The 16,217-nt window shown below is 39.0% G+C and overlaps 1 protein-coding gene across 1 annotated transcript in view; it reads left to right on the top strand.

The window, feature by feature from the left end:
• The window catches only part of BRCC3 (BRCA1/BRCA2-containing complex subunit 3), an 81,276-nt gene that overhangs the window by 57,146 nt on the left and 7,913 nt on the right, over positions 1 to 16,217 (top strand). Inside the window, exons 9-10 of the mRNA XM_060087117.1 lie at positions 12,768 to 12,899; positions 13,397 to 13,440. Of these exons, the coding sequence (XP_059943100.1) occupies positions 12,768 to 12,899; positions 13,397 to 13,440 (176 nt within the window). The remainder of the gene's footprint in view (positions 1 to 12,767; positions 12,900 to 13,396; positions 13,441 to 16,217) is intronic.

Genomic DNA, 16,217 nt, shown 5'->3' with positions numbered 1-16,217 from the left:
CACTGGTGTGTATATATATGTATATATATATATATATATATATATATATATATATATATGTATATATATGTATATATATATATATATATATATATTTTTTACTTATCAGTTTGCCTTGAAGTAATATTATACTAGTTCACATGCAGTATTAAGAACCTTGCACCACGGTACTTCCATTTCTCTCCTCCTGGTTTTTGTGCTAATACTGTCATACATTTTACTTGTATGTATGCTATAAACCCATAGTATGTTGTTATTAGTTTTACTTTAAATAGTTGATTATCTTTCCAAGAAACTTAAATTAAGAAAAAAATGTCTGGGGCTTCCCTGGTGGCGCAGTGGTTGAGAGTCCTCCTGCCGATGCAGGGGACATGGGTTCGTGCCCAGGTCTGGGAGGATCCCACATGCCGTGAAGCGGCTGGGCCCGTGAGCCATGGCCGCTGAGCCTGTGCGTCCGGAGCCTGTGCTCCGCAGCGGGAGAGGCCACAACAGTGAGAGGCCCGTGTACCACAAAAAAAAAAAAAAAAAAAAAAAAGAAAAAAAAGTCTGTATTTACCCAGTTTCCAGTGCTCTTCATTTCTTTGTTTCCATCTGGCATCATTTTCTTTCCTCTTGAAGAATGTCATTTAATATTTCTGATAATGCAAGTCTTCTAGCAATATATTCTTTCAACTTTTATATGTCTGAAAAAAGTCTTTACTTCAATTCCAGTTTTAAAACATGTTTTCGATGGGTAAAGAACTGTAGGTTGACTTCTTTTTTTTCTTTCAGAACTATAAAGATATTTCTCCACTGTCCAACAAGAAAGTGACTATCATCTTTACCTTTTTCCTGTCTACTTAATTTGACTTTTTTTCCTGATTTCTTTTTTTTTAAATTGGGGTATAGTTGTTTTACAATGTTGTGTTAGTTTCTACTGTACAGTGGAGTTCCCTGTGCTATACAGCAGATTCTCATTAGTTATCTGTTTTACACATATTAGTGTATATATGTTAATCCCAATCTCCCAATTCATCCCACACCCCCCTTTCCCCCTTTGGTGTCCATACTTTTGTTCTCTACATCTGTGTCTCTGTTTATGCCTTGGAAACCGGTTCATTGGTACCATTTTTCTAGATTCCACAAATATGCATTAATATACGATATCTGTTCTTCTCTTTCTGATTTCACTCTGTATGACAGTCTCGAGGTCCATCCACGTCTCTACAAGTGACCCAATTTCTTTCCTTTTTATGACTGAGTAATATTCCATTGTATATATGTACCACATCTTCTTTATCCATTCGTCTGTGGATGGACATTTAGGTTGCTTCCATGACTTGGCTATTGTAAATAATGCTGCAATGAACATCGGGGTGCATGTGTCTTTTTGAATTATGGTTTTCCCTGGGTATATTCCCAGTAGTGGGATTGCTGGGTTGTAGGGTAGTTCTATTTTTAGTTTTTTAAGGAAATTCCATACTGTTCTCCATAGTGGCTGTATCAACTTACATTCCCACCAACAGTGTAGGAGGGTTCCCTTTACTCCACACCCTCTCCAGCATTTATTGTTTGTAGATTTTTTGATGATGCCCATGCTAACTGGTATGAGGTGATACCTCATCGTAGTTTTGATTTGCATTTCTTTAATAATTCCTGATTTCTTTTAAGATTCTCTTTATCACTGGTTTAAAACTATTTGATTATAGTGTACCATGGTGTAATTGTTTTCATGTGTCCTGTGCTTGGGTTTCATTGAGCTTTATAGACCTGTGGATTTACATTTTTCATCAAATTTAGGAAAATTGCATCAAAAAATTTAGAAAAATTTAGAAAAATCTAAGCCATTATTTCTACAAAATGTTTTCTGTTCTACTCCTCTTCTTTGGATAGTCCAATTACACATACATTTGGCTACTTGATATTGTCTCACGGTTCATTGCTTTTAATCTTTTTTTGATAGAAAATAAATCTGTGATTTATTTTGTAGAGTCTCAACTGCTATGTCTTCAAGTTCACTGATCTTTTTTCTGTAATGTTTAATTTTCTGTTAACCCTATCCAGTGTACTTTTTATCGCATGTGTTGTAATTTTCATCTCCAGAAGTCTGATTTGGGTCTTTATTTCTTTCTGTCTCTACTTAACATGTTAATCTTTGCTCTAGCTTCTTGAAAATATACAATAGTTATAATATCTGTTTTAATGTATGTGTGTGCTAATTATTGTTGCTAGATATGCATCATTTCTGGGTCAATTTCATTTGATTTTCTTTCCTCATTATGGGTTGGATTTTTCTGCTGCTTTGTGTGCCTGGCAACTTTTGATTGAATGCAGACATTTTGAATTTTACCTTATTGGGTGTTAGATATATTTATATTCCTAAAAGTATTCTTGAGCTTTGCTTTGAGATACTGTTAATAGAAATAGTTTGATCCTTTTGGGTCTTGCTTTTAAGCTTTATTAGGCAAAAACAAAGCAGTATTTAACATAAGGTTCATTTTCTCTACTCCTGAGGCTAGACCCTTTTTAGTACTCTGCTGTCTTCTGAATTATGAGATTTCCCATTAAGGCTTTTGGGGACAGGCAGTATTACTGGCCCTGGATATACTCTGAGGATAGTTCCCTTTAATCCTTCTGGGTTATTGCTTCCCTGGCCTTATGTAGTTTCCTCACATATGTGCCCTGATCACTACTCAACTGAACACTTGAAGGTGACCCTCTAAAGATCTCTGGAATTCTCTTTGCTGCTTTCTCCTCCACAGTCCTTTGCCCTGCAAATTCAAGCCTCCTTGGCTCTCCCAGAGCCTCAGCTCTATCTTCTCAACTCAAGGAGACCTTCAAGCTCTAGGTGGGGTTCCCCTTCCTTTGCTGCAGCCTGGAAACTTTCTTCATGTAGTAAGCTGAGACTCATCTTGCTTCTCATCTCCCAGGTTTCACTGTCCTTCACTGCCTGTTTTCCAAGGTCTTGTGAGTCATTGTTTCACTTTTTTTTTCTTCTTTTTACACTTTTTTAGTTGTTTCAAGAAGGGGGTAAGTCTGGTCCCCATCCCTCCATCTTAGCCTGTACTGTGGTTCTTTTAAGTTAACAATGCTATTTAGAAGCCAAGGTCTGGGTGCTAGGTATACTCATTACTCTTAGAGTGTCATTGCTTCTAGACTCTCTCAGTAGACAGAGATAGGAAGAAGTATGTATGTGTGCATATTCATGTACACACACACAAACACACCCCATGAGTTCAAACCAATAACTCCAATCCTTTCCCACATCTTAGGGTTCATTCTAGCATTCTCCCTTTCCATACTTACAATTCTCTTTTCTAACCTAGAGAAACTTTGTTCCTGCTATCCATAATATGTTAACTTATTGCTCAATCCTAGAATATACGGAAAGTAGTTTCAGAATTGCTAACCTATACAAACTGCTGTGGACTCAATGTCTGTGGCCCCCACCTACCCCAAAATTCATATGTTGTAGAAGCCCTAATCCCTAATGTGATGGTATTTGGAGGTGGAGCATTTGGAAGATAATTAGGTCATGAGGGTGGAGCCCTCATGAATGGGATTACTGCCCTTTTAAGAAGAGACACGAGAGATGATCACTCTCTCCACCATGTGTGGACACAGCAAGAAGGTATCTGCAAACCAGAAAGAGTGCTTTTACCAGGAACCAAATAAGCTGGCACTTTGATCTTGCACTTCCTAGCCTCCAGGACTATAAGAAATAAGATCCTGTTGTTGAAGCCACCCAGTCTCTGGTATTTTTGTTGTAGCAGCCTGAACTGAGTACTAACCTACTAACTGAAGATCGAAATTTGTTTGAAGTTCTTTTTGTCTTCTTCCTGAGAGTACATACTCAAATGTGTTCAAAAGTTACTTGAGTTTTGTCTTTTTGCCCTCCACCGCTTCCCTGTGGTTATTATTATTCTTTTGAAAGAGAGGGCTTTTTCCTGGTTATTTTCCATTTTAGAATTTTTTAAACCCATACTTTTTTTTTTCCCTTTGGGGTATGTGAAATATCAACATGGTTCTAAAAGTCAAAAGTCAGAACTATATAGTTTAGAGTTTATTTTGTGTATCATGAGATGTGGATCTGATTTTATGTCTTTCTAAATGGCTATTCACCTGTCCCAAAACTGCTTACTAAAAAGCTATTCTTTACCCCATTTTAGATGCTTCCTTTTATCACATTCAATAATTCCCTATTTGTTTAGATCAATTTCTAGACTTTCTATTCTGTCTGGCTGTCTATTCGTGTACTGGCACATAATTATTGTATGTTTTACTGTCTGCTACAGCCAGTCCTCATTAGGTTTTCTTTCTCTATGTTTCCCTATTCTTACATGTTTAGTTTTCCATGTGAACTTTACTGTCAACTTGGCTAGCTCCAGCAAAAACTTTTTGGTATTGTTATTGTGTTAAATTTATAAATTAATTTATAATTAATCTTTACGATGTTTGCATCATCCCTTTTAAGAACACTGGATGTCTTTCCATTTGCTGTAGTCTACTTTTGTGTCTTTCAAGAAAGTGATAAGTTTTTCTCATATAGATTTTGTGCATGTTTTGTTTAGGTTTATTCCTATTTTACCTTCCTTTTTTTAAACTCAAAATCACTTCATTTCTTAAAATTCTGTACAAATGGGAAGAGAATAATGTGATTGGTCCTTTAACATCATATTCACAATGAGAATTTTATAAATTTGAATAAAAATTATCTTGCAGAAAGCAGAGCAAGCTCATTATCAAATCATTTATATAACTAATACAATGTTTGAATCAACTGAATGTTTACAATAGCCATCTTTTTATGACATAATTTCTCTAAAACCTATCTCACAATTTTGAAAGGATAAGCCATATAAATGAGTGTCACAGGAAAGTAAACAAACTAGCTTGTTAGAGCTAGTAGAGTTCTCACCTTCTCCCCCTTGAAAGTCTGTGACTTAGGGAGTAATGGAACTACAAATCTCTTTGATGTTTCACATGTAGCCAGAAAGCACTTTGCTAATCAGAAGCTTTCTTTTACTGTTAGAAAACTCATGTACCTGACCTTATTTTTTCTTTCCAAAGAATGGGTAATAAGTTTTACTTCTGCAACTCTAGGGAATATTTTGTCACCAAAAGTTAGGGAAGGTTTGGCCTGAGTAGATTGGAAGATGTGGAGGAAGAAACGTGAGTTAGACCATTCATTCTCAAACTTGGCTGAATATTGGAATCAAGCAGTTTAAAAACTATACCTAGCCAATCTGAAAAGGCTATCTAGTGTATGATTCCAACAAAATGACATGCTGTAAAAGGAAAGACAGTAAAAGGATCAGTGGTTCCCAGGGGTTTGACAGGAGGGAGGGATGAATAGGCAGAGCTTAGAGAATTTTTAGGGCAGTGAAATTATTCTGTGTGGGTCCCTCCTCCAGAGATAGTGATTTTTATAATAGGGTAAAGGATGAGGCCTGAGTGTCAGGACTTACAAAAGAGAGATCTTTAATGTTCTCACCACAAAAAAAGAAGTGGCAATTATGTGACCTGATGGAGGCTTAGCTATTACTGTGGTAGCAATCATTTTGCTATATGTAAGTATCAAATCAACACGTTGTACACCTTAAACTTACACAGTTTATATGTCACTTATATCTCAAAAAAGCTGGAAAAAAGAATAGGGGAAAAATAAATTTAAAAGTTAATTACACAGTTAATTTGTTGCAGCTGTGATAAGTGCTGTAAGGTAATCAGGGAAGTCTTTGCTGAAGAAAGCATTCTTAAGCTGGCTTCTGAGGGGTGAGTAGAAATTAGTCAAGTAAAAATGGGAAACCCCAGGCAGAGGAAATAGCATGTTGGAAGGCCTGACAGGGAAGGAAGTTGTGTGTTCTAACACAGTGGTTCTCAAACTTTGCTGCACATGGGATTCTTTGTTTGCATTTTGAATGGGTTTGTTTTTTCCATTGTGACTCTTTTTATTGTTTGTATATTTGAAGGCTATTATATCTGTATTAATGTTTTTACCTTCCACAATGATTTTATTCCTTGCATTATTTTACCTTTGATTCTCTAGCACTTTCCAGATAAATATTATGTCTTATCCATAAATAGAAATAGTTTTACTTCTCCAGTTCCTGTGCCTCTAATTGATTTCTTATGTGTAAGTGCATTGCCTAGTATCTCCTTTATATTTAAATACCAGTGGAAAATAGTAGGCAGTCTTAACTTTGTTTGTGATCCTTGTGAAATTCCTGTAGTATTTCACTATCAAGTAAGATTGTATTCAGGACTAAGGTATACATACTTTTTCCTATTAAGAAAATATCCATAAATCCATAATTACCTCTTTTCTTCTGTGTTTAATCAGGAATGACTGTTGAATTTTGTTAATTTTTCAGGACCTATGAACGTAATTTTTTCTTTAGATCTATTAATATAATGTATTATATTAATAGATTTCCTACTATTGAACCAAGCTTGCCTTCCTGGAAAAACATCCTACTGGGTTTTCTTAATATGATATTGGGCTATTTTTGCTAATATTTTATTTAGTACTTTTGCATCAACAGTCATAAGTGATAACTTTTTGGAATTTTTTTGTATTGTTTTTATCAGGTTTAGGTTTCCATAGTATAGTTGATTCATAAGAGTTGTTTGAAGTTTTCTTTCATTTTCTAGGCTCTGGTACAATGTGTGTAACATTGGGGACAATGTATTCTTTGACAATTCCTCCATGAAAGCAATAGGGCCTTTTATTTGGGGGATGGGGGATAGTTCCTTGATGTATTCCTCTGTTTCTTTTATGGTAATTGATCTATTTATGCTTTTTTTCCTAATGAGGTCAATTTTGGTAAACTGTATTTTCTTAAGAAATTATCCATTTTGTCTCGTTTTCAAATTTATTTGCATAGAGACCTGCCAGAGAGTCTCTTATGATATTTTACATCTCTTCTATTTCCACAGTTATCTCCCCCTAGTCAGTTCGTATTTTGTATATTTGTGCTTTGTTCCTTTTCTGCCTTGATTATGTTAGCTAGTAGTGTGTGTATTTTGTTAATTTCCCCCCAAACAATCATTTTTGTTTATTAATTTGATTGCTTTTTCCTTCTCCCACCCTCATTAATTTTTATTTTATCTTTCATTATTTCCTTCCTTATGTTTTATTTTGGTTATTTTCTTGTGCTTTATCTTAGCATTTGGAGTTTGGAATTTATTTAATATATTTTTTGTCTTTCATTTTTATTGATATAAGTGCTTAAGGCTATGAATTTCTGCTGATCTCTGCTTTATATTTCATAGATGCTAGGATAGTAGCAGTCTTTTCATTTTCATTATTTTTTAAAAAGTCGTTTAATTTTTGTTTCCATTTCACCCACCCATTGTGTTCCTGTTTTCCTTCCCTTCTATCTGGTGTCTATGCTGTAGCTTTTCCGAACTGGTCCTGCTCCATAACATCCTCAGAAAAGAAACAGAAAACAAACCTGAAGCCCTTCATAGTTGGCCTGTTTCTTCAGCCATTGCCTGACTAACACTCGTTTTTGAAGACTAAGCTCAACTTTAGGAATTCTTCTCTGAAACCCCTCAACCTCCAATACCAACCCAGTTAGTACTCCTTCTGAGAACTAAATAGAATCCTATATTTCCTTTGTCATAATACTTGTAACAGTATTTTTTAATATTTTGTCTCTCTATTAACATTGTAAGATTCTTGAAAAATATGCTTCCCTTTTGTCACTGTATCCCTGGTGCTCAATAAATAATTGTTGAATATTCCTTCAGCTATAGACTTCAAAACTAGTATTCTGACCTGTGAGTTCTCGCAAACTCTAGAACTTCTTCATAACCTTAGTTTGGTTTGTTGATTTTAGCTTTTCAGTTGAAGTATAACACACACACAGAAGAGCACACTAATTATGTGTCCAGCTCAATCAACTTTCATAAACATACCCACACAACCTCAACACAGATCACCACCTCCATGAATTTTCACAAAGTGAAATGTGTCTATGAAACTGCAACACATATCAAGAAATGAAACTTACTATCCTTCCAGAAGCCCCCATAGTGGCTTCTCCCAATTGATTATGGCATAGCATCCAGAATATGTAAAGAACTCTTATGCTAAACAATAAAAAGACAAGCAACTCAATTTAAAAATGGGCATTCAACATGGAACTGGAAGCAATTAGGCAAGAAAAAGAAATAAAAAGCATCCAAATTGGAAAGGAGGAAGTAAAATTATCTCAGTTTACAGATGACATAATCTTATACATAGAAAGCCCCAAAGACTCCACTAAAAAAACTCTTAGAACGAATGAATTCAGCAAAGTTGCAGGATACATAATCAGTGCCAAAAAATCAGTTGTGTTTGTACACACTAACAATGAACAATCCAAAAAGGAGACTAAGAGGACAATCCATTTACAATAGCATCAATATGAATAAGATACTTAGGAATAAACCTAACCAAAAAGTGAAAGACGTGTACACTGAAAACTGCAAACTGCTGCTGAAAGAAATAAAAGAAGACATAAATAGGGCTTCCCTGGTGGCGCAACAGTTGAGAGTCTGCCTGCCGATGCAGGGGACATGGGTTCGTGCCCTGGTCCAGGAAGATCCCACATGCCGCGGAGTGGCTGGGCCCGTGAGCCTGTGCGTCCAGAGCCTGTGCTCCACAACGGGAGAGGCCACGACAGTAAGAGGCCCACGTACCGCAAAAAAAAAAAGACACAAATAGACATCCCATGTGCATGGATTGAATAACTTAATATTGTTAAGATGTCAATACTACTCAAAGCGATTTACAGAATTAATGCAGTCCATATCAAAATCCCAACAGTGTTGTGTTTTGTCTACAGAAATAGAAAAATCTATCCTAAAATTCATATGGAATCTCAAGGGACCCTGAATAGCCAAAACAATTTTGAAAAAGAAGAACAAAATTGGAAGTCTCACACTTCCTCATTTCAAAGCTTACTAAAAAGCCACAGTAATCAAAACAGTGTGGTACTAGCATAAAAACGGACATAAAAACCAGTGGAGCAGAATAGTGAGTCCCAAATTAAACTCTCACATATGTAGTCAAATGATCTTTGACCAAGGTTCCAAAGCACTTGATGGGGAAAGGACATTCTCTTCAATAAATGATGCTGGGAAAACTGGATAGTCACATGCAAAAGAATAAAGTTGGGCCCTTACCTTACACAATATACAAAAACTAACTCAAAGTGGAATAAAAACCTAAATGTAAGACCTAAAACTATAAAAGTCCCAGAAGAAAATGGAAAAGCTCATAAGATTGAATTTGGCAATGACTTCTCGGATATTACACCAAAAGCACAGGCAACACAAGCAAAAATAGACAAATGCACTACATTAAACTTAAAAATTTTTCGATCATCAAAGGAAATAATTAACAGAGTGAAAAGATAGCCTACATCATGGGAGAAAATATTTGCAAATTATATATCGGATAAGGGGTTAATACCCAGAATATAAAGAGAATTCCTACAACTCAACAACAGAATAACCCAATTTAAAAATGGGCAAAGGACTTCAGCAGACATTTCTCCAAAGAAGATACACAAATGGCCAACAAACATGAGAAGATGCTCAACATCACTAATCATTAAAAAAATGCAAATCAAAACCACAGTGAGATATCAATTCACACCCACTAGGATGGCCATTATCAAAAACACAGAAAAGAACAAATGTTTGGTGAGCATGTGAAGAAGTTGGAACCCTTGTGCCCTGGGAATGTAAAATGGTGTAATCTGTATGGAAAACAATACAGAGGTTCCTCAGAAAATTAAAACTAAAATTACCGTATGATCCAGCAATCTTTATGTATATCCAACAGAACTGAAAACAGGATCTCAAAGAGATTTGCACACCCATGTTTATTACAGCATTATTCACAATAGCCAAGATATGGAAACAACTTAAATGTACTTCATTTTGGGGGGAGCTATTTTGAGTGGCATTTTTAAAAAGCTTTCATTTTCAAATGTTCATTGCTGGAATATAGAAACAGAACTGATTTGTGTGTCTGTGTTAATCTTGTACTTTATGACCTTGCTAACCTCATATAGACAGTCATGTTGTGTGCAAATAGAAGGAACATAGACAGGATTTGTATGTTGAATAGTTTAGAACTCATGAATAAAATCAAAGATCTAAATAAATGGAGAGGGGCTTCCCTGGTGACACAGTGGTTAAGAATCCACCTGCCAATGCAGGGTACACGGGTTCGAGCCCTGGTCCAGGAAGATCCCTCCTGCCACAGAGCAACTAAGCCCGTGTACCACAACTACTGAACCTGCACTCTAGAGCCCGTGAGCCACAAGTACTGAAGCCCGCATGCCTAGAGCCCGTGCTCCACAACAAGAGAAGCCACTGCAATGAGAAGCCTGCACATGGCAGCAAAGCATAGCCCCTGCTCATCGCAACTAGAGAAAGGCCACGTGCAGCAATGAAGGGCCAGTGCACCCAAAAAAGTAAAATAAAATAAATAAGAAATAAAAAAATAAGTAAGTAAATGGAGAGACATGTCATGTTCATGGATTAGGTCAGAGTAGCAAATATGTCAACTCTCCCCAAATCTATAGATTTAATAGCAATCAAATTCCCAGCAGAATTTTTTGAGGGACTAGATTCTAAAATTTTATGAAAGGGCAAAAGAACCTTAATAGCCAAAAAGATCTGGGGAAATAAGAATAAATTGGGAGGAATCACATTACCAGATACTGAGTTGCTATTAAGCTATAATGATCAAGACAGGTGGTACTGGTGAAAGGATCAGAGTTCAATAGAACAGAAGAGAGATTACAGAAATATACCCTCTTTTATAAAGACACTTTTATAAAGATCCCATTCATGAGGGCTCCAACCTCATTACCTGATCGCCTCGCAAATGCACAGATGGAGACAGAAATAGGAGTTATGCTGCAACAAGCAAAGAATCTCCGCAAGCCACGAGAATCTGCAAGTGGCAAGGCAGGATTTCCCCTCTAGAGCTTTCAGATGTGGGGCCCTGATGACACCTGCAACCTTGGTGAATTTATTAGTTCTAATCGGTTTTGGGGGGGTTGGAGGAGTATTTAGGGTTTTCTATCTATAAGATTAAGTCATCTGCAAACAGATAATTTTACTTCATCCTTTCCAATTTAGGTACCTTTGTTTTACTTACCTAATTTCTTTGGCTAGGACTTCTAATATTATTTTGAATAGAAGTGGTGAGGGGGCCAGACACATTCTGCTGGGTGGGAAAGAGAGGAGGGAGCTAGATCTTATGCTGATATATCACCATGTGCCAATGAGGTCACACAGTGCCAGGGACCCTCAACCTGGTTGCTCCACTGAACCCACTGTTAGGTGGATTTGGGGTGAGAAGTATTTAGAGGTAGATTGGTTGACCTCACTCTAGCATGAAAATGGAAGTATTTGTAAATTACTTACCTATTTCCCTCCAGGGGAGAAAATGGGAAGTGAGGGCCACTGGTGAACACTGAGTTAGAACAAGTGAGTATTTATATGAGTAATCCCTTCCACATAATGGAGTCACTGAAGAGTCTACATTTCCTCTTCCCCAGGCTTTGTGATTAATGTGTTCAACCTCACTGGCAACTTTTTGACTGAAAACAGTATTAATTAGCTATTTCCCTTGTCTGGGGAATGAGCATAAGGACCTTGCACCGCCAAGGCTTCTGTTAAGTTTACAAAGTGGCCTCAGATTTTCTATGAGAATATTGGCTCTGCAAATGTATGTACTTCCAATTTGCTCCCCACATGAACTCAGTTTGAACTCTGTCCCCTTTGGAGTTGAGTTACTAAATAAGTAACAGGAATATTTAACCTTTGAAGCTTACTGTGTCCCCAAATTTCTATTAAAACTATAGAAAACTTCTGATCATGACAAGTCAGCATTAAAAACTTACCAACTTCTTGGTATATATCCAAAGGAAGTGAAATCATTATCTCAAAATGATATCTGTGCTCCCATGTTCATCACAGCATTATTCACAAGGAATGAAAACAACCTAAATGTCTGTCCGTGGATGAATGGATAAAGAAAATGTGGTATGTGTATGTATATATACATACCATTTGCAAAAACATGGATCAACCTGGACATTATGCTGAGTGAAATAAGTCCGAGAAAGACAAATAATGCAATGCATGCTCTCACTTATATGTGGAATCTAAGAGTCAAACTAATAGACCCAGAGAGTAGAATGGTGGTGCTGTGGCACGGGGGGTAGAGGGGAGAATGAGGAAGTATTGGTCTAAGGCAGTGGTCCCCAAGCTTTTTGGCACCAGGGACCGGTTTCATGGAAGACAATTTTTCCACCGGTGTGGGTGGAGGGGGGATGGTTCAGGCGGGAATGTGAGCATTGGGGAGCGACAGGGAGCGGCAGATGAAGCTTCCTTCGCTCGTCCACCACTCACCTCCTCCTCCACAGACCGGTACTGGTCAGCCGCCCAGGGGTTGGGGACCCCTGGTCTAAGGGTACAAAGTTCTAGGATAAATGAGTTCTGGCGATTTGATGTATAACATGGTGATTTTGTACTTGAAATTTGTTAAGCCGAAGGTAGATCTTAAATGTTAAATTGCCACAAAAAAGGTAATTATGTGAGGTAATGGATATGTTAATTAGCTTGAGTGTGGTGATCATTTCTGAATGTGTATATATATCGTAATATCAATTTGTACACCTTAAGTATATACGTATAATTCCTATTTGTCAATTATACCTCAGTAAAGCTGGAAACAGAATAACAAAAACTGACCTGAACTGACTGTCTTACAGGTATGAGAGAATTGAAATTCCAATTCATATTGTACCTCATGTGACCATTGGGAAAGTGTGCCTTGAGTCAGCAGTTGAGCTGCCCAAGATCCTGTGCCAAGAGGAGCAGGATGCATATAGGAGGATCCACAGGTAGAGACCCTCGCTGCTCCTCTTCCCGATTCTCGGGCCTGGTCCCTGTTCTCCTCTCCTGTCCTTTCATCTTTAGCAGCTCAAGCTGTGAGCCCCCTTTCCTTTCAGCTCTCTGTGAGAAAGTCATCACATGTCTCACCCTGTATGAGAACAATGTCTTTAACACTTGTTTCTCTCCTGGTGCACTTTGGATTCTTCTGGGGCAAAGACACATTTTTTAGTTGTTAAAAATAACATCTTAGTAGCCCTGTTGCCAAGTACTGTGTACTATAGGAAGGCTTCAGCAAAAGATAGTAATTTCAAAATTATTTCTTTGAATTATCTCAACGTTCTGAATAAAATTACATCTCCCAAATCATGAAAAATGGAACAATAATGGGAAGTTCAATGATACATATTTATCTAATCTGGTTGGCAGAGGTCTGTAGCAGACCACTGCCAAACGGATTAGATGAACTGCTGCTTTGCTACTAACCTAAACTATTTTATCCCTTTAGCCTTACACATCTGGACTCAGTAACCAAGATCCATAATGGCTCAGGTAAGATTTTTTTTCTCAGGTACAGGCAGTGAAATACTCACATGACAGAAGCAAATTTACTTGAAGTGACTGAAGTGATGAGTATGAATTACCCTTGAGTTTTCTTTCCCAACTAATCCTGCTCCCAACTTTTCTATTGAATCCTGTGGACCACTGAATACCATACATGGCTGGACACGTTTAACACCAGTTCTCAGGGAGACAGGGAGGGCCCCGATTTGTTGTGTTTGCAAGTTTCCATAGTGTAACACGCCTACTGTGGCTGATTTCAAACAACTAACATGGCCGTAACCAGTTTGCAAACTTCCTGAAATTTCAACAGTTGGCTCTTGTGAGCCGGTTTCCAGCATATCAGTACCAGCCTATTGTGGTGGGAGTTGAAAGAGATGAATAGACAGACAGACAGACATAAAAGGGAGCGCATGAGGGAGATCTTTTCATGTAAATAAATATATAAGGAATTCCTATACAAGGCCAAGGATTTCTGCTCAATACGATATACACACTAAATCACTTTTCCCAACATACACACCTACCCACCCACACCTTCTGACTAACCCTGACTCCCAGGCCATTCTGGCAAAGTCACTAGGAGGGAAGAAAAGGAGGCTTCCAAGTATTATAGGCAAGTACTTTGAGAGAAAAAGACAGAGATGGCTTGGTTTATCTGTCCCATCACTTTTACCTGGAGGTAAAACATGGCAAAGAGTTAATAATAAAGCCACAGCAATTAAAAAAATATATTGATAATTCAAACATGGACAGCTACATCAGTAGAACTGAATAGAGCCCATGTATACGTATTTAAGAATTTATATCTAAGAAAGATGTTACTTCAAATCAATTTTAAAAAGGATGGACTTCCGGGGAAGATGGTGGAAGAGTAAGATGCGGAGCCCACCTTCCTCCCCATTGATACACCAGAAATACAGCTACACGTGGAACTCCTACAGAACACCTACTGAACGCTGACAGAAGACCTCAGACCTCCCAAAAGGCAAGAAACTCCCCACGTACCTGGGTAGGGCAAAGCGGAGAGATTGCTGCACAGAGGATCGGTGCCGACCGGCACTCACCAGACCGAGAGGCTTGTCTGCTCGCCTGCCGGGGTGGTCGGGGCTGGGAGCTAAGGCTCGGGCTTCAGTCAGAGCTCAGGGAGAGGACTGGGGCTGGCGGCATGAACACAGCCTGAAGTGGCTAATGCGCCACAGCTAGCCAGGAGGGAGTCTGGGAAAAAGTCTGGACCTGCCGAAGAGGCAAGAGACTTTTTCTTCCCTCTTTGTTTCCTGGTGCACGAGGAGAGGGGATTAAGAGCGCTACTTAAAGGACCTCCAGAGACGGGTGCAAGCCACGGCTGAAAGCGCGGACCCCAGAGACGGGCGTGGGACGCTGGGGAGGCTGCTGCCGCTGCCAAGAGGCCTGTGTGCGAGCACAGGTCACCGCCCATGCTCCCCTTCCGGGGAGCCTGTGCAGCCCGTCACTGCCGGGGTCCCGGGATCCAGGGACGGCTTCCCTGGGAGAGCGCACGGTGCGCCACGGGCTGGTGCAACGTCTTGCTGGCCTCTGCTGCCGCAGGCTCGCCCTGCACTCCGTGCCCCTCCTACCCCCCTGGCTGAGTGAACCAGAGTCCACGACGTGGCTGCTCCTTTGACCCTGTCCTGAGCGAAGAACAGACACCCTCCAGCGACCTACACACAGAGGTGGAGCCAAATCCAAAGCTGAGACCCGGGAGCTGTGAGAACAAAGAAGAGAAAGGGAAATCTCTCCCAGCAGCCTCAGAAGCAGCGGATTAAAGCTCCATAATCAACTTGATGTACCCTGCATCTGTGGAATACATGAATAGACAACGAATCATCCCAAATTGAGGAGCCAGGAGTCAGTGCTGTGCCTCTGAGGTGGGAGAGCCAACTTCAGGACACTGGTCCACAAGAGACCTCCCAGCTCCACATAATATCAAACGGCAAAAATCTTCCAGAGATCTCCATCTCAACACCAGCACCCAGCTTCACTCAACGACCAGCAAGCTACAGTGCTGGACACCCTATGCCAAACAACTAGCAAGACAGGAACACAACACCACCCATTAGCAGAGAGGCTGCCTAAAATCATAAAAAGTCCACAGACACCCCAAAACACACCACCAGACGTGGACCTTCCCACCAGAAAGACAACATCCAGCCTTATGCACCAGAACACAGGCACTAGTCCCCTCCACCAGGAAGCCTACACAACCCACTGAACCAACCTTAGCCACTGGGGACACCAAAACCAACGGGAACTACGAACCTGCAGCCTGCAAAAAGGAGACCCCCAAACACAGTAAGAGAAGCAAAATGAGAAGACAGAAAAACATACAGCAGGAGAAGGAGCAAGATAAAAACCCACCAGACCTAACAAATGAAGAGGAAATAGGCAGTCTACCTGAAAAAGAATTCAGAATAATGATAGTAAAGATGATCCAAAATCTTGGAAATAGAATAGACAAAATGGAAGAAACAGTTAACAATGACCTAGAAGAACTAAAGATGAATCAAGCAACGATTAGAAACACAATAAATGAAATTAAAAATACTCTAGATGGAATCAATAACAGAATAACTGAGGCAGAAGAATGGATAAGTGACGTGGAAGATAAAATAGTGGAAATAACTACTGCAGAGCAGAAGAAAGAAAAAAGAATGAAAAGAACTGAGGACAGTCTCAGAGACCTCTGGGACAACATTAAATACACCAACATTTGAATTATAGGGGTCCCAGAAAAGAAGAGAAAAAGAAAG

This window comes from Mesoplodon densirostris, chromosome X, assembly GCF_025265405.1.
Source record: "Mesoplodon densirostris isolate mMesDen1 chromosome X, mMesDen1 primary haplotype, whole genome shotgun sequence".
Lineage (NCBI taxonomy): Eukaryota > Metazoa > Chordata > Mammalia > Artiodactyla > Ziphiidae > Mesoplodon > Mesoplodon densirostris.
This window is presented reverse-complemented; position numbering and strand designations above follow the sequence as displayed.